The sequence below is a fragment of the Oncorhynchus nerka genome, linkage group LG24 (genome assembly GCF_034236695.1).
Source record: "Oncorhynchus nerka isolate Pitt River linkage group LG24, Oner_Uvic_2.0, whole genome shotgun sequence".
NCBI classification, from domain to species: Eukaryota; Metazoa; Chordata; class Actinopteri; order Salmoniformes; family Salmonidae; genus Oncorhynchus; species Oncorhynchus nerka.
Genome location: NC_088419.1, coordinates 31560417 through 31580049, shown reverse-complemented (window position 1 = coordinate 31580049; position 19633 = coordinate 31560417). Strand labels below are relative to the sequence as shown.

At 42.5% G+C, this 19633-nt stretch overlaps 1 protein-coding gene across 1 annotated transcript in view; it reads right to left on the bottom strand.

Moving 5' to 3' along the window:
- Window positions 1-9571, bottom strand: part of LOC115107856 (potassium voltage-gated channel subfamily H member 5-like) — a 90339-nt gene extending 80768 nt beyond the window's left edge. Inside the window, exons 1-3 of the mRNA XM_065008487.1 lie at window positions 9550-9571; window positions 5599-5722; window positions 352-458 (exon numbers count right to left, since the gene is read on the bottom strand). Coding sequence (XP_064864559.1) covers window positions 352-458; window positions 5599-5722; window positions 9550-9571 — 253 coding nt within the window. The remainder of the gene's footprint in view (window positions 1-351; window positions 459-5598; window positions 5723-9549) is intronic.
- Window positions 9572-19633: the final 10062 nt, after the last annotated feature.

The window sequence follows — 19633 nt, the reverse complement described above, 5'->3', positions numbered from 1 at the left end:
ATAAATAAAGGTAAAACAAATAGTGCAATTACAATTTTACCAAGTTAATATCTGATTATTTCTATGTCATAGAATAGATTGCTACCAATTTTGTATCCCTTTACTTCTACATATATACATACCATTGATACTTAGGAATATTGCAGGTGGAATTGTTGCATAAAGCACCTTTAAGTGTAAAATCATATAATGTCAGTGAGAATAGAATACTGTAGAATAACGTGATTTTCCCCAGAGGGAACTTCAGTAATAAAACGTTTCTAAAAACAGTAGGCACTTTGACCCCATCCTTACAGGGGTAAACCCCTAAGCTAAATTGACAAGGATAGTTAGTGACATCTTTATACTCACTGTTCTTCTTATAGAGCAGCACTTCAAAGCAATGTGATTCATAGTTATCAAAGGTCTGCCTGACTTCATCTATTGTGTTCTTGTCTGTCAGGTCCCCATACATGAAACTGTGGGAGCCAAAGAAGGAGAGGGTCAAAAAGGCATGGTAGGTAGGGTTCGTTTGAAAGGCAGATGGGGAACACAAAAGAGAGAGGGTTAGTCGTGCAAACCTATGTGGCATAAACATTCACACAACAGACACCATTTTATCACTCACTGAACTGTAATTTTTCTCATGGGAACGTGATGACGTTGACTGTCAAATCCTATTGATACGGTGTTTGTGTCGAACAAAAGAGAGGCCTGAGTAAACAAGAGAGGGCTGACAACACAATAACCTCCCAACCCTAGGTGAACTGTGGATGAACATGGAACATTGATGCAACATCAGAGTGATGACCCTTTTAAAAGCTGTGCTTTGAGTGTTTGAGTTGCATTTCCTAAATGTTGGCAGTTGTATCACTCTATATCGGGATTCAATATTTCAAATTTTGATTGCAAGATTAAATTCAAATTCTAAACATCCTGTGGTAAGCCTAAATCAGAATATTTTCTCCATGTAAACTATTGCCATTGTACCCCTGATCAAACCCTAACCTGCTCTGTGGATGACCCTTTGCTGCTCCCTGCCTGCGGTGGATGTGTCCAGTTATACACATCATCACACAATGTTAGTTTAAGGGTGCACAGAACATTGTTCAAAAGTTCCCAAAACATTCAGACAGACTATCGCATATTTTTTTGACCGTGGTGAAACCAAATATGTTTTCCTTTTGCTTGGGCCAAGAGGGTGAAGGTTTACCCCAACAAGAGACTGTCTACCTGGCCCAGAAAAAAAATAGATTAAAGTGTGTTTAAATTGAGGAGCTGAAGATGTTACATTTACATTTACATTTAAGTCATTTAGCAGACGCTCTTATCCAGAGCGACTTACAAATTGGTGCGTTCACCTTAAGACATCCAGTGGAACAGCCACTTTACAATAGTGCATCTAAAGCTTTTAAGGGGGGTGAGAAGGATTACTTTATCCTATCCTAGGTATTCCTGAAAGAGGTGGGGTTTCAGGTGTCTCCGGAAGGTGGTGATTGACTCCGCTGTCCTGGCGTCGTGAGGGAGTTTGTTCCACCATTGGGGGGCCAGAGCAGCGAACAGTTTTGACTGGGCTGCGCGGGAACTGTACTTCCTCAGTGGTAGGGAGGCGAGCAGGCCAGAGGTGGATGAACGCAGTGCCCTTGTTTGGGTGTAGGGCCTGATCAGAGCCTGGAGGTACTGAGGTGCCGTTCCCCTCACAGCTCCGTAGGCAAGCACCATGGTCTTGTAGCGGATGCGAGCTTCAACTGGAAGCCAGTGGAGAGAGCGGAGGAGCGGGGTGACGTGAGAGAACTTGGGAAGGTTGAACACCAGACGGGCTGCGGCGTTCTGGATGAGTTAGATGTCTAATGTTGAAGATGGTCTTAACCTCAAACCACAAGGCAACACCTCGATTAGGCTTATATGAATCCTTATTATGTTGTTTGATGATTTAGAATGTTAGTGTATTTTTTTCTATATAGCCTACACTTTCTCGTTCTGAACTTAGTGCCTTCAGAAAGAATTCACACCTCTTGACTTTTTCCACATTTTGTTGTTATTGGGATTAAAATTGATTTAAATTGTCTCTTTTTTTTTACGATATACACAAAATACTTTGTTAAAGTGGAAGACAAATGCTAAAAAAAAATGTTTTTAATGAAAAATAAAACACTAATATATATCTTGATTAGATAAGTATTCAACCACCTGAGTCAATACATGTTAGAATCCCCTTTGTCTTTTTGGGCAAGTCTCAGAGTTTTGCACACCTTATACAATATTTGCCCATTATTCTTTTTTAAACTCTTCAAGCTCTGTCAAGTTGGTTTTTGATCATTGCTAGACAGACATGTTCAAGTCTTACCACTTAGTTTCAGCAGGCCACTCAGGAACATTCAATGTCATCTTGGTAAGCAACTCCAGTGTATATTTGGCCTTCAGTTATATGTTATTTTCCTGCTGAAAGGTGTCTGTTGGAAAGCAGACTAAACCAGGTTTTCCTCTAGGATTTAGTCTGTGCTCAGTTCTATTCCATTTATTTTTATCCCCTCCAAAAAACTATCTAGTCCTTGCCGATGACATGCATACCCATAACATGATGCAGCCACCACCATGCTTGAAAATATGGAGAGTGGTACTCAGTGATGTGTTGTGCTGGATTTACGTTCAAACATAACGCTTTGTATTCAGGACAAAAAGTGAATTTCTTTGACACATTTTTTAAATAGTATTACTTTAGTGCCTTACTGCAAACAGGATGCATGTTTTGAAATATTTGTATTCTGTACAGACTTCTTTTCACTCTGTCAATTAGGTTAGTATTGTGTAGTAACTAAGATGTTGTTGATCCATCCTCAGTTTATTTTTATCAGCCATTAAACACTGTAACTGTTTAAAAGTCACCCGTTGGCCTCATGGTGAAATCCCTGAGCAGTTTCCTTCCTCTCCGACAACTGTGTTAGGAAGGACGGCTGTATCTTTGTAGTGACTGGTTGTATTGATACACCATCCAAAGCATAAGTAATAACTTCACCGTGCTCAAAGGGATATTCAGTGTCTGCTTTGACCCACCCATCTACCGATAGGTGCCCTTCTTTGCGAGGCATTGGAAAACCTCCCTGGTCTTTGTGGTTGAATCTGTACTTGAAATTCACTACTAGACTGAGGGATCTTACAGGTAATTGTATATGTGTGGGATACAGAGACGGGTAATCATTAAAAAATCATGTTAACCACTATATTTGCACACAGAGTGAGTCCATGCAACTAATTATGTGGCTTGTTAAGCACATTTTTACTGAGCATATTTAGGCTTGCCAACACAATAGTGTTGAATACTTATTGACTAAAGACATTTCAGCTTTCAATTTTGTATTAATTTTTTAAAAAAATGTGGGTTATTCTGTGTAGATCAGTGGCACACAATCACAATTTAATCTACTTTCAGGCTAAATTCAGGCTGTAACACAACAAAATGTGGAAAAAGTCAAGGGATATGAATACTTTCTGAAGGCACTGTACAACACGGGTGGGATATAAGGATGGGTGGGGTTTCGTGACAATGACCACAAGAGCCGCTCACCAATTTGACAGCTCCAACGTGTTAAACCTCCGACATCGCCTAAAGAAAAAAAACAATCATATGCTATGCGATTGTCAATTACCGCCGGTTAACACTGATCTGATCTAGGCCTAAGTCTACCAATTAAAGCCACTTCCGTCAATCCCTCCCATCCTCTCCAACTTTTATCTCCTATCATTCTGGTTACACTGATCATTATCAGGTGAAAAATAAAAGTATTTTTATGGAAGATATCCCCATAGCAACAGCTTTTGTATCTTTGTCTGTCTATTTCTTAGGAAGGGCAGTGTGCAGCAAGTGGGGGTTATTTTCAGAAGCCTCAGTACTGTCAGTGTCTGCAAGTTCAGTGTGCCCAGCTTCAGTAAAGAAACGTAAGCACTCTTGCTGTGTGTCAAAGTATCTATTTGGTTCTGTGAGCATGCATTGACATAAAGACATGGCGAAAATGAGGAGGGAGGGGTGTTGTAAATTTTATGGGGACAATTTAACACTCCATCTCCTGCATGACAGCAAATCCCACTCCTTTGGGCATTACAAGTGTGCAGGACACCCTAATTAAAATACTTTCAATCGAGAATGTATCACGTCAAAGATATCTCACCATTTCCTCTCCAACAGTTTATAATCCATTAAAGTTACTATTTATACAGTATGAATAACGCCTCCCTCCCACCTCAGCACAAGCAGGCTGATGTTAGACTGTTAAATTGCCAATCCTTATATACAAGGACAAGCCAGCTGTTTCGGCCATGCAATTGAGCCTTCTTAATCGTATTGATTTGTTAATATTAAATCCTGTATACAGGGCCCCCAGGACTGGAGCAGAGAAACCTTATTTGTATAGTATAATCTATACTGAACATTCCACCAAGTACAGACCGAGATGCAATTACCATTACTGTTTCATGAGTTACTTGAGAGGGAAACACAAAGTGTTAAAACAACAGCAGCTTATAACTGCACAATTTGCATTACGCATTATCAAGTATTATCCACAGAGGAAATTATTCAGCATTGTCAGTAAAAATGTTCCATACACTGAGCGTACAAAACATTAGAAACATCTGCTCTTTCCATGACAGACTGACCCGGCGATTTCAGGTGAAAGCTATGGTCCCTTATTGATGTCACTGGTTAAATCCACTTCAATCAGTGTAGCTGAAGGGGAGGAGACAGGTTAAAGGATTTTTAAGCCTTGAGACAATTGAGACATGTGTGTGCCATTCAAAGGGTGAATGGGCAAGATAAAAAAATGTAAGTGTCTTTGAACGGGGTATGGTAGTAGGTGCCAGGCGCACTGGTTTGAGTGTGTCAAGAACTGCAACGCTGCTGGGTTTTTCACGGTCATCAGTTTCCCGTGTGTATCAAGAATGGTCCACCACCCAAAGGACATCCAGCCATCTTGAAACAACTGTGTGTAGCATTGGAGTCAACATAGGCCAGCATCCCTGTGGAATGCTTTCGACACCTTGTAGAGTCCATGGCCCCAACAAATTGAGGCTGTTCTGAAGGAAAAATGTGGGAGGGGGGTGAAACTCAATATTAGGAAGGTGTTCCTAATGTTTTGTACACTGTGTATTTGTTTACAGATTTGTAAACATAAAAAATGAAAAGAAAAGCATGTGTGGAAGGGGTCAGGAATATAAGCACTACATAGATGTAGTGACATACCCATACATTTATCTGTTTACATTTATTCATCTTTTATAGAGCATGAAATAAGGTTATAGATGATTTGTGATTTATGCAGTGCTTACGAAGCCTATATGAATGCTTTATGTATCAAATAAATCAAAGTATAAAACCTTGCAGCAGATGGGTTATAATTAATTTCTTATTCAACTGTTTTTTTTCATGTGATCACAGAGCAGTTGGATATTCTACATATACCTTGTGTGTGTACTAAAACTGGACTGTGTCTGGACCTGCTAGAGTCCTTTTCCCACTGTCAACTCACATTACATGCATGTGTAAACCGTCAGTGGATGTGTTACGCTTCTGTGAACAGTGGAAATTAATGAATGACAGGACAGGGACAGAGGCCCAGTTCTTACCTGCATGTGCTGCTCCTTTGCATGACTTCTGCCCTGTGGTACCCCGACAGCTTACAAAACCCGTCATTACTGTATACTACTGGCCATTCCACTATCTGGGCATTCCCCAACAGGAAACTTGTTTCTGAAAGACAGCCATGGGAAAAAGCAGAAAATCTAAAGAATTATAGAAAGTGAGTTCAGTCCCAAATCCCAAAATGTAAACAATTGTAGATAAATAACAAGTAAGCCCACATTGCGGTTTAAGAGGTGATAACTACTTTAAAACTGACCTCTCAAAATACTCCAACTGTGGTCATTGTTATTGGATATTGACATGAAACCACACCTGCCCTTAAAATAAAGTGTTAACATGTGGAGCCTGGCGCCGTAGAAAAATCCCATCGTTCCTTCACCACTTTCATTGCTAAATATGGAAATGGTAAATGGGTTGTTCGGGTATTTTGGGGTTGTTTTGAGTAGTTTTGAGTTATTAGTAGGACACCGTAAATAACCTTGTTTTTGTTTACACCCTGAACATTGTCTAATTAATCACAAGGCTAAACATAATTTGTTTTCTATGGTGCAGGAGAAATTGTATAATGCCTGTGCAGATTTGTCTCATAGACAGGTTTGATCATTTGATCTCATCTCTTTATCCTGCAAGGCAACTTTTGAAATAGTTAATGTTGATTTAGACTACAGTGAGCAATAGTTTCCCATTATTGGTTCTGGTCCTTTAAATGGTATACAACTGTGTGAGAGATGAGAGGTTCCTTGCCCTAGATTGCAAACTGCCATCTGCCCGAAAAACCATCCTACTTAGATCACAGAAATAATACCAATAGGCCTATTAGTAGTGTCTACAATACATATAGGGAGCTGTAACATACTGTACAGTATTTGCTACATAGGGCATCGTATTATGGTGCCATACTATTCACGTTCTCTGTTTATTCTGACATCCCGTTGCTCTTACAATTAGCTATGAGTTGCTACAAAGAGATGTGTAACTACCTCGGTCGTCTCCCTAATCCACCCAGACTTACTGTCTTATGAACCCTAAAAGCGGCAACATATTTATATATTTGAAAGCTCCAAATTGGTAATGACTGTCTGTCAAGCAGTAGCACTTTTCATTTTATGAATCTCTTGTAACACAAGCAAAAGGTTTAAATTCCCCATCTCCAATGTTTTTTTAATAATAAATATTCATAATGAAAATAATCAAAAATGTATTTTTTCAATGTTCACACATTTGTAGTTACATTTGATGTTTAAAAATATATGTTTTTAAAAGTTATTTTGATCAATTTCATCCACAGCAACTTGTCATAAACTTTGTTCTGTTATTCATTGAAAGTGTTGTGTTTCTGTGATACTCAGAGGCTGAGAAATTGGCGATATAGCTAAACTGACCTGAGAGGAAGAGGCAGTGAGAGGGTTTACTCCGGCTAAAATCTGCCCACGAAAATAAGCCCACAAAGTGATTTTTTTTTTTACAGAAGTCAATGAGTGTCAAATCTGGTCAACAAAGAATATAATTGCTCATTTGGTACGTGAGGCTTGATCTAATAGAAGTTTCGGAATAGTTAGGTTCTTACTAGCCTCGTCGTGAAACATGCTTCCCTAAAACGCTTGCTTGGTCAGATCTCCAAAGGTGCTCACCAGATTAGTGCGTGAGCACAAAACATTTCAACAAAACAAGCACTGGTGACAAAACCTTTCAGTGTTTGCAGCATGTTGGTTTTCAAAGCATTTATAATGTTTCGAGATGAGCTATAGCTGTAGCAAGAAGGGAGAAATGGTCTACAATGCTGGCCATATCAATATTTTTATGTTGATATTTCTGAAGTGATATTTGACTGTAAAGGCTAGCACGAAGGACAAAAAGTATCTGGTCACAATGAGGTTTGTGTATAGAAAAGTCAGCTAACCTTGTACGTTACCTAGGTATAACTAACTAGCTAATAGCTACAGTAGTTACATTTCTCTCACGATTATAAAGCCAACCATTTTTTTTATATAAAAACAGCATATTATTATTGACCTAAAAGGTCAACTGTGTTAGCGCAGTCGCTAGTGATTTATAGAGCACCCATGTACTGTCTGTCCGTGGGAATAACTAAAAAATCATTTTGCAACCAACATTGCTAAAATTAAACAAATACATTTAAATCAACTTCATAAAATGTTAACTGTAACGCTCATCTCCTGCAGGTTAATTGTCACCCTTATTTTCATACTGTACCTAAATAACAAGGGTTGGATTTGCACTAAACAATGTTATATGTCATCACTTCAAAGGGATGTACAAAATCTGTTAGCCTCATATACATTGTCTACTGGTATAATTTTTAATTGAGAACATACACAAAATACCCAAACCATTAAGAACACCTGCTCTTTCTATGACATAGATTGACCAGGTGAATCCATGTGAAAGCTATGATCCCTTATTGATGTCACTTGTGAAATCCACTTCAATCAGTGTAGATGAAGAGCGACTTATCCAGAGCGACTTACAAATTGGTGCGTTCACCTTAAGACATCCAGTGGAATAGCCACTTTACAATAGTGCATCTAAATCTTTTAAGGGGGGGGGGGGGTGAGAAGGATTACTTTATCCTATCCTAGGTGTGTACCCCTCATTATCGTTATGTGTAAATCCAGCTACTTGTAAAGAGATCAAGAAGACCTTTCTTGACTTCATCTGGAAAAATAAGTCTCACAAACTAAAAAAATATGTCCTTTCTAACAAAAGAGCTGAAGGCGGTCTAGAAGTGTTGGACTTTGTTGACATAAATAACACTTTGAAGATAAACTGGTTGAAAAAATGTTTGCTCGATACTGATTCAATATGGTATTTCATTCCAAATAGTGTTTTTAATAAATTGGGAGGTCTTCAATTTTTACTGAAATGTAATTATATTCCTGAAAGATTACCTGCTAAATTGGCTAGGTTTCACCAACAAGCTTTACTGGCCTGGAAAATATGTTTCCTGCACAATTTTTCCCCTCATAAAGCTCTTTTGCGGAATAATTCAGACATAACTGTAAGGAATAAGTCATTGTTCTACCCCAGCTGGCATGAGAGATATTGACTTTGTTCTTGATATTTTCGACAACAAGGGTAATATTCTCACATATGAACAATTTATAACATTGAAAAAGTTTCCAATACCTTTCAGAGAGTTTATTTCTGTGATCAAAGCCGTTCCCAGTGGTCTAACTACACTTATGAAAAGTAATCTTAATTTTGGGAATGATCAAAGTTTATCCAGAACTCAGATTGAAAGGCGTGGGCTTACTTGAGAAAACTTGTTGTAATAAATATATAAGACAAATTCTTCATTCAAACCAACTTACACCGAGAGGAAAGTTTTTCTGGAACGTGCTTATTCCTGACATTGTCTGGAAAAATGCATGGTTAAGACCTTACAAATACTGTATACCAAACAAAGTTAAGGAAGTGCACTTCAACATTTTGCATAAGATATATCCATGTAATTCTATGATGTCCAAATTTGTGGCTATTGATGATATCTGCGTTTTCTGTGAAAAAGAAGGTGAGAATCTGTCTCACTTGTTCTTTGAATGTAAATTTGTGTCCGAATTTTGGGAAAACCTTGCAAAGTACTTATTTACCATTATGAACACTGCCTATAATTTTAACATAACATATATAATATGTTACTATTGCAATGATAACAAAACCACTGAAATTGTTCATTTTTTAAATTCTTGTTGCTAAATACAAATAAAAATTCCAAAATTCTATACCAAAATTACACATTTTTCTGATTGAATTTAATTATCTTATTAAAACACTAACCCTAGTGAATAACAAAAAGAATAACATCTTCATGAATCATTATAATAAGATATTTTCAGAGTGAATATAATTGCACTTAAATAGTTTCTTTTTTGTATTTTATTTATATTTTTTGTATGTTTGAGCATTGTTAATACCTGTGTTTGGTTTGCTAGACATGTTTGATGTAGCAATGTAAGTTGATTTTTGTATTATGAATAATAAAAAATAATAACACTTTTAAAAAATTTTTTTTTTTAAAGTTTAGAACGTGTTGTGACATTTGTCGTTACCAGAGTAATCCAATCTAAATAAATATAAAATCGCAGACTGTCGGCCACACGTGATAATTTGAAAACTAGCACTTGAAACTAGCATATGCAACAACTACCCCAACGAAAAACAGTGATGCATATAACACACAGCACCCCTTCAACAGGCGTGTGGGGTGAGGGTTCTTGAAATGTAACATCCAATCAAAATCTTGGCACTGAGAGCCAGTGGACCATTCAAACAGTTGTTGCAATACAAAATCCTCCAGACCTTCAAGGGAGGTGTGACAACAACGTGATCTTGGAGGTATGGCAACGAGAGAATAGGTTGTTACGAATGCACTGATATAAGTGGGCGCACATGGCATTTCGGCAACTTTGAATAAAACAACTTTATATCAGAGTTGTGCCTGTTGTCATGAGATAGATAGAGGACTCAACATGGATATAAAGCGTTTATTAAGCATGGAGGGCTTCCACCATTTTAAATTAGTCAACTGTGTGGGGACTCCTACGAGTTGGGTACAATCAGCCAATAAAGAAGAAGAAAATGGACTACTATAAAATCTTTGGCTTTGTGGACAACGAATCCCATGGTTAGGGCGGACACATAGGCCTCTCCTCATTATATCCAGTATCTCTAATCTGACATACCAGTACGACCTAAGATGGCATCCGATATGGGCGCTGGGGCCCTATCAGACTTTCAGCTCTAACTTCAGAATTCCATGGGCAATCAATTCAGTTCCAATTGCATCTGAAAGATGGGATTTCCAACCTGGTATAGAGATGTTGACTGGAGGCCAAATATGTATTTATATTATTGAGTTCATTTGACCCAGAAAGTGCCATATATGGGGCACAAATTGTGAAAAGCGCCACAGGTAGCCAAAATGACTTCCATCTTGTTCCGTGCTATATTCCTTGCTTGTCAGTCATAGCTAACGAGCGGTATTTTCAATTATGTAATAAAATCACACAATTTTAGTGGAATAATCATAAAAATGTCAACTAAATCTATGGTAGTATTGTATTTGAACATGAACAGAAGAATTAGGACACAAATAACATGAAGATGTGCAGCCTCTATTGAGCTTGAATTGCACCACTCTGATAGAGGTTCAAATTCCCCTCCCCCCACTGTGTGTACCACTAAATATTACTCCTACAAGAAAATGCTTCCATCAGTCAACACAACTGTTAAAACGAATACATTCATATTGATGCAAAGAATACAAAAAAGGACACGGGTATAAAAAAACAAGTTGTTTGACAAAATCATGAGACATTTGGAGGATCCAACAAAATCTACAAAAAGTAAGTTGTGTGTGTGTCATTGCACTCAATAACCAACAGTCCTCTGGCACCCCCTGAACAGGTGGTGCCTATGAGGTAGAGGCCCCACTAAACCCCCGGAGGATATGTGATGCACTCTATCATAATTCGTCGGAAGTCGCAATGGCTTAATTTGGATATAAATGGTGTTTTTGTTAACATTAACATTTGTCGCTGTTGGGGGTTTCATCTGGTTTTAACAAAACAACGTCTTTTCTTTCATAATCTGTATGTATTATTGCCAAATTCAGAGTATAAATATAGTTTTTAATCTTATAAACGTAGGATGAGACATAGCAACGAAGCAATTTCACATTGGTTCAGTTGCTTGCAATATATCAGGCTTTCTCAGCTGTATTTTAACTGCACTATTACAACCTTCCCCTATTCCGAAATCATGAATGAATTATGTAAAGAAATGCTATTTCTTATGCAGGTGACCAGCATACTGCTATTGCATTGTTATAACTGAGACAACACATAGCAACGTATTTTCACAGTAAAGCATGTTGGGTACCCTACAGGATAGCTCCCACATTACACACTAACTGCCAAACCAGCGCACACACATAATCTCCTTTCTAGCCGAACATTGTGTGACCAAGAACAGACAGGCCCGAAGAGGATTCTACGATGACGGACAGACAACTGAGCCAATGGCGGAAGACTACAGACTACACCCCAGCCTGAACCAATCCAAAGATCCGATCTTCTAGAATCAACCTACTTTCTGTTCCACATATAAGGACTGTGTAAATTGTTAACGGTCTCTTTCCTGCTGGTTCTGTGCGAGCTAACGGAAGGGCCGTAATTACGCTGTACCAGATATCTTTACTCTGAATAAACTGTCGCTTGTCGTACAATTTACCACTTTGTCTGAATCGATCCTTGACCGGCTCACCCTTCTACATATCCCAATATCAACAGAAACTTGGCAGCAGGAGGATGGTTAACTAACGGTCCAGTCGAAGTGAGCTGATTGGGTGTGAGAGAGGGGGTGAGTGGGTGGAAGGACGATTCACCAGACGAGTGAAGACTTTTCGGGGGTGAACAACAATTCTGCTCAACTCGGGAAACTGATCTAAAGGTGCACCATAAATAAGGTAAGCAAAACCTGTTAAATCAAACTTTGCATATTGTCGTATAGTCTGTCTAAATTTTGATCAGTATTACCGAGTAAGTATGAATTCTTGTGTAAATTTATAATTTGCTGACGAGTCAAAGACAGTGAAGTGAACATATGTGGTAACAAACCGGCGACGGCCGGGGTGATATAAATCATTGATGAGATATCAGTAAGGGAATAAATTAAATTTTATTCATTAAATCTGGCGCCGAGGGGATAAATTGTAATTTTGTCCCGCGACCCGGTCAGCACAGTCTGATAGCTTTCAATTGATGAGAGATCACTTGAGGCCTGGATAGTTCCGATAGGGGTCAGGGATAGAGATCAGTGAGGGGATAGTTAATTACTATTCATTAAACCTGGCGCCGAGGGGACAAATTGTAATTTTGTCCCGCGACCCGGTCGAGGCCAGTCTGATAGAGGTCCACTGATAGGGGTCGGACATGTGTAATAATTCTGATAGGGGTCAGCACGATAGGGGTCAGTGAGATAGAGATCAGTAAGGGGATAGTTAATTACTATTCATTAAACCTGGCGCCGAGGGGACAAATTGTAATTTTGTCCTGCGACCCGGTCTAGGCCAGTCTGATAGAGGTCCACTGATAGGGGTCGGCTGATAGGGGTCAGAGATATAACGTGTATTTGTATGTTTTGTATGTTTCGTGTATTTGTAACTGTTTATATTAAAATGCAATGTGGTTGTAATTGTTTCCATTAAGATTGTTGGTGGTTAGATAGAGAGAGAGAGATAGAATTATAATAAGGGTTATTGGATAAATCCGAAACTTCTATGTTGTATGTACCTATGACTTCTGTGTTAAATGTATAATCAGAAACAAAATGACTGATGTATAATTGAAATAATATCTGAAAATAATATTTAATATTGAGACTAAATAGTCAAATAGATCCCTTGGTTGTGCGCTCCACAAATGCTATACCAACCCATTCGTTTTTCTCGAACTAAAACATACTAAGGAGAAGCTCAGAGATAAGACAGAGCACGAGCAGCAGTGTCTCCTCGAATACATAGTGGGTATTAATCAACGTCGGGCGAAGTATATGCTAACTATATTCAGATAGCCTGAGAGAATTCCGATTAAAACTACGATTAAATTCCGATTGAATTAAATTCCGATTAAAGCAAATTCACAATGGCGACCCCCAATACTCCAAAGCTGAAGTTTAATGAGTTCCTAGACCAAAAAATGGAATATAGATCAGGGGGAAAGGAACAATGGAAGCATATAAAGAAAATTTGGGAGGGATTAAAGCTAAGATGGACGCAAGCAGGTTACCTAGGAGGGGGAACGCCAACCGGGGTCCAGCTGAAAACAATGGAATGTGGGTTAAGAGAGACGCTGCAGGAAGCTAGAGATAAAGAGGCAGAAAAGAACAAAAATCACGTATTTAAGAAAGAAGGGACTAAACAGAGAGAAAGGGCAGAAGTGGAACTGAAGATAGGAACTTGGGCCATCGAAGAGGCGCTGAGAGCACAACTGAATAAAAAACCTGAAATGATGGGGGTGGCCACTCCCTCAGAAGGGGAAGATGAGCAGACGGGCCACCACCAGGAGATGTCGCCAAATCCATTTCCCTCTGCCCCGCCAACACCTGTGCCCTCAACGACCCGACCCCTTTACCCGGTCCTATCAAATTTGCCTCCACCTTATACTGAAAAGGGGAAAAGGGCCGGGCCCACGTCAACACAGGCCCCTGTCCTCCTACTAAAGGGAGGAGTACTCAGAGCGGATACGCTGGTCAAAGGGGGCCACCTGGAATATGAAGTGTTAAAACCTGGCCCACAGGGTTACTCCACAACAGGGGGTGCACAAAGGTGCACACCAGGGCCCTTTGACACGCATGCCCCTCGATCTTCACAAGAACTGCTTCACCCCAGTGGCCACGTGAGGAATCCATCCACAGATGGAGCATGGGGCAACGGGAGCAGCCTGAAGTCAGAGGGGAGGGGAACCCCCACCTCAGGCACATCCAGTATGTACAGAGAACATAGAGGGGAACCAAGGAGCGATATCCGAGATGACTATTTCACAAATAGCCGCCAAACAGAAGAAAATTTAAAAGGGTGTGAAGAACCGGGAGAAAATGAAGAAGATGATATGGAACTAGAGGAGGAAGCCGAGGGAGACGTTCCCCTCATGTCCGCAGGTGTGTGGGAGGCGAACAACCGAATTAAACTCCTAGAAGAAGTGGCAGAAGAAACGGGTGAAGTAGTCCTATTAGAGGGAGTTTTTAAGGGAAAATCGACCCCCGTTACAGAGGCATTAAGACGGTCAAAGCGCATCATTGCACAACAAGAGAGAGAGAGACAGGAAGAAAGGCACAGACCAGAGGTGCTCATTCCCCAAATGCCACTCAGGATGGACGAAACATCTAACCGAGAGGAATACGTTGCTTGGAAAATGCAGGATTTCACGGCCCTGATGGAGCAGCTCCCGAGCTTACATGGGGGAGCCTCAGCCTGGCTGCTTCAGCTTCAGTCCCTAACTTCAGGGGTCCGGCTTGCACTGGGGGACATGAAGGCCTTACTGGCTAGGTCAACCGATTACACGACCATGATGGCCATAATAAACACAGCAGGCCTGGGAAACCATGGGGCTTCAACAGAACCTGAAAGATATAGGGGAGCACTGTGGGATGAGCTGAGAAGGGCATATCCCACCGAGAAAAACTATGCCACCCTCACCTCGTTCACTATGGAAGACGGGGAGCAGGCAGCTCAATACCTGGACAGGGCAAAGGCAACCTGGAGATCAGTACACATTGAACCCCATGACCAGAGCGGTACCACTCTCAGCATGTGGAAGGAGATGGTGGTGAATGGGACGCCCACAGAAGTGAAAACCAAGCTTAGGGCCACAGTGGGGCTGATGGCCTTGCCCACTGCCCAATTCAACTCCCATGTCCACCATCACATCTCTCAATACAACAAAGATAAAGGCACGGCTGATTCACAAGTCCAATCGCTGCAACTCCAGTTGCTCAAACTACAATTAAATGAAGCCCAAAAGATCGCGAAACCAAAGAAGCAAATGGTGGTGGAAGACCCCACGGATATAGCTAAGATTGTGACGCAGACCATGAACCAGATGTTGGTGGCCGCTCCAGCACCACCAACCCCCGCACAGGCACCGGTCGTGTACGCCGCTCCTCCAAGTCCAGGAGCCAACTACGGATATGGAGGTTATGCCCAGCCGAGTTTCTCCAACCCCCCGGGACCAGCATGGGGGGGACCACCACAAACATGGGGGGGACCGCCGCAAGCAAGACCCACTCATTGCTACAACTGTAACCATGAAGGGCATTATGCAAGGAACTGCTCCGCTCCCCTCTCACAGCAGCGCCTGTCATATTTGGCCTACAGGGGGAAGAGGGGCCCCAAGGTACCTAGCCCCTGCCCAGGGATACCAACCAGCCTACAATCATCTAGCGCCTCCTACCGGCCCCACCTTCCAGGGGATGTCCGAGGGATACCCCCCATGGGAATGAAGCTGCCCACCACCACCAGTCGGGTTAGATGGCCAACAATTCCCTGTCCACACGGAACCCACTATCACATGCGTAGTACAAGGGGTCACCCACAGGTTCCTTGTGGACACTGGATGCACATATTCCGCCATCAAATCTCATCAACCCCTCTCTTCAGACAAGGTAAAGGTGGTGGGGGTTTCAGGAAATCCTGAAGATCAATACAAAACTACTCCACTATTGTTCCAGTGGGGCCCTTCCAGTTTGAAACACCAATTCCTATATTGCCCAAATTGCCCTATCAACTTACTAGGTCGAGACCTACTCTGTAAGTTAGGATGCGCAATCTACCTAACTGAGTCAGGTGTGGAGGTCGCGCTCGATCCACCGCCAAGGGCCCGAATCCTGATGCTCCCAATTCTGCCCGCACCTGCTCTATCCACCACACAGGAGGTCTACTGGCTAAGATGCCTCCCATCCGGACTGGGAACTCCTGCCATCCAATTTCAATTTAACCAATGGAGGAAGCTGATATACACTTTTCATCCCTATAAGACACCACAGGCAGAGTTGCACTGCACACTCAACGTCACTGACGACGAAGACACGCCTTACACACAAGATTGGGATGAAAACATGATGCATCTTACCCCAAACATATGCTGCCTTACCATCGTGTGCGGCCCTGAGGGGGTGGCAGCCCCAGTCATACTCCCACACCATATTAAACCTTGGTATCAACTGGGACCCGACTCTGCTCCACACGTGACCCTCGCAGTAGGGAATGGACATGAGGCCCGAAGTCTGGGTCCAATGATAAAAAGGGCCTCGAAACTCACTTGGGAAGCGACTCATACACCTGGCCTGTTGAAAGCAACCACCGAAGAGATGTGGCGTCTGACTATGGTGGACACTGAGGAACAGTGCCAGCCTGAGCGCCTCACTCTCCCCAGGCATCACGGGAAACCATATTCTGATCACCCTTCCTCCCCTGCTGTCTTGGACTCCATAGACAAGGCAATATGGACAACCACACCATTTGACGTGGGAAAGTTACAGGTCCAACCAGTGTACATTACCCTAACCAATCCGGCACAGGTACCAATATTTCGAACCCAATATCGACTGAAGCATGAACAGACAGAGGGGATCAGACCCACTATCGAAGGCCTCCTTGGAGCTGGGTGCATATACAGGACTCGGTCACCCTGGAACACCCCCATACTTCCTGTTCTGAAGGCAGGAGGAGAAACATACCGGATGGTGCAGGATTTCCGGGCTGTAAATGAAGTTACCACACCCATCGATCTCCCTGTTCCAGACCCACACATCATACTGAGCAACCTGTCACCCAAACATCGGTATTTCACCGTAGTGGACTTGGCCAATGCCTTTTTCAGCATCCCATTGGATGAGGCTTCCCAGCCACTTTTTGCCTTTACCTACGAGAATCAGCAATTTACCTATTCCGTACTTCCCCAAGGTTACACTTCTTCCCCTGGAATCTTCAATCATATTCTGAAGACTCACCTGGCAGAACTGAAAATCCCAGAAGGAGTGATACTCATACAATACGTAGACGACCTATTGCTGGGGGCTCCCACCTCAGACCTCTGTCTAGAAATGACTAAAACCCTGTTAGACTTTCTGGCAGTCAAAGGCTACAAAGTCAAGATGTCAAAAGTCCAATCATGCAGACGAACCGTTCTGTTCCTGGGAAGGGAAATCTCAAGCGAGGGGGCCGGCCTCTCAAAATCACACCGAGACTCAATCCTACACCATCCCAGGCCCATTACTGTTTCAGGAATGCTCTCTTTCCTGGGGTTGACGGGATACAGCCGCACTCACATCCCAGACTATACTGAAAGAACTGAACCTCTGAGAGAAATTGTTCGAGAAGCTGGCCCAAGAAACCTACAGGCCCCACTTACATGGACTCCTGAAGCTTCAACGGCGTTTGGGCTCCTGAAGACTGACCTGTCTGTGGCTGCTGCTCTCACGGCACCAGACTACGGTAAAACATTTCACCTGGATGTTTCTGAAAAGGAAGGCTTTGCATCCACCGTCCTTTTTCAGAAACATGAGGGGGAGAGAAGAGTACTCATGTACCACTCTTCAAAACTTGACCACATTGAAACCGGCCAGACCGCCTGTTCCAGATACGTTGCGGCGGTAGCCAAGGCGATTGAGAAGACAGCCCATCTGGTAATGTGCCACAAGATGCAAATACACACCCACCACGGGGTGGCAGCATACCTCATCAGCAAAGAATTTACCTTCAGTGCGGACAGAAAAAACAAAATCCAGAACAAATGCACCCAGTCACACATCACTTTTGTGAACACCGACAAGAACATGGCAGATGCACTCACCGCAGAAGATGGCCTAGCACACTCCTGCCAAGAGAGGGCAGCACAAGAGCTCAAATTGAGACCAGACCTAGAAAATGAACCACTGACATCTCCAGACCTATGGCTGTACACAGACGGATGTTGCTACAAGGGAGACACAGGAAACGTAGCTGCCTATGCGGTCGTACAGCAGCTGCATGACAAAACACATGTCACGTTGGAATCAGGAATTATCCCCAGCCAGCATCGGCACAACTTGCGGAAATTGTGGCTTTGACTCAAGCTCTAGAGAAAGCCGAAGGAAAAACTGTAAACATTTACACGGACTCGGCATACGCACACGGAGCTGTGCACATAGATGGACCACAATGGGTTAGGCGCAACTTTACCACCACAGGTAACCTACCCATCAAGCACCGAGCCCAAATGGAACGTTTGATACATGCAGTGTCCTTACCAAAGACAGTGGCCATAATGAAATGCCGAGGCCACCAAAGACTGACCAGCAGAATCAATCAAGGAAATGATGCCGCAGACCTGGCAGCCAAGGCCGCAGGAGGATACAGCCCCCGACAGATGGTGCTCGGGATAGAACCGGCAAGGACTGAACTGACAAGCCAACACATACTAGAACTATAGGAAGAGGCAGGCCCTTACGAACATTCGGTTTGGACACAGAAGGGAGGCTCTAAAGGACCAGATGGAATATGGAGATGCCATGATGGCCGACTGGTGGCTCCGGCTAATCTCTGTCCAGAACTGATAAGGGAAGCCCATGGACCCACTCATGAAGGGAAACTCAGAACTTTTACAGAAGGTTTCGTACATATGGTGGCACCCCCACATGAAGGACATGACAGATTTATTCTGTGACGAATGCAACATATGTGGGAGCCACAATCCAAAGAAGCCTTACCAAACCCCGATGGGGGCCTACCCGGTGCCAAACGCATGTTTCCAAGACATCAGTATAGATTATACAGACATGGGAGAAGACAATGTAAAGAACGGGAAGAGATATTTGCTAGTAATGGTAGATAGATTCTCTAGATGGGTAGAAGCAATTCCAACAGCCAAGGAGGATGGGAAGACAGTCATTAAGTGGCTGCAGTCACTTCCGGCGCCGACTGAGATGGCCGCCTCGCTTCGCGTTCCTAGGAAACTATGCAGTTTTTTGTTTTTTTACGTGTTATTTCTTACATTAGTACCCCAGGTCATCTTAGGTTTCATTACATACAGTCGAGAAGAACTACTGAATATAAGATCAGCGCCAACTCACCATCAGTACGACCAAGAATATGTTTTCCGCGACGCGGATCCGGTGTTCTGCCTTACAAACAGGACAACGGAATGGATCGCATGCAGCGACCCAAGGAAACGACTCCGAAAAAGAGGGAAACGAGGCGGTGTTCTGGTCAGACTCCGAAAAAGGGCACATCGCGCACCACTCCCCAGCATTCTTCTTGCCAATGTCCAGTCTCTTGACAACAAGGTTGACGAAATCCGAGCAAGGGTAGCATTCCAGAGGGACATCAGAGACTGCAACGTTCTCTGCTTCACAGAAACATGGCTTACTGGGAAGACGCTATCCGATGCGGTGCAGCCAACGGGTTTCTCCACGCATCGCGCCGACAGAAACAAACATCTTTCTGGTAAGAAGAGTGGCGGG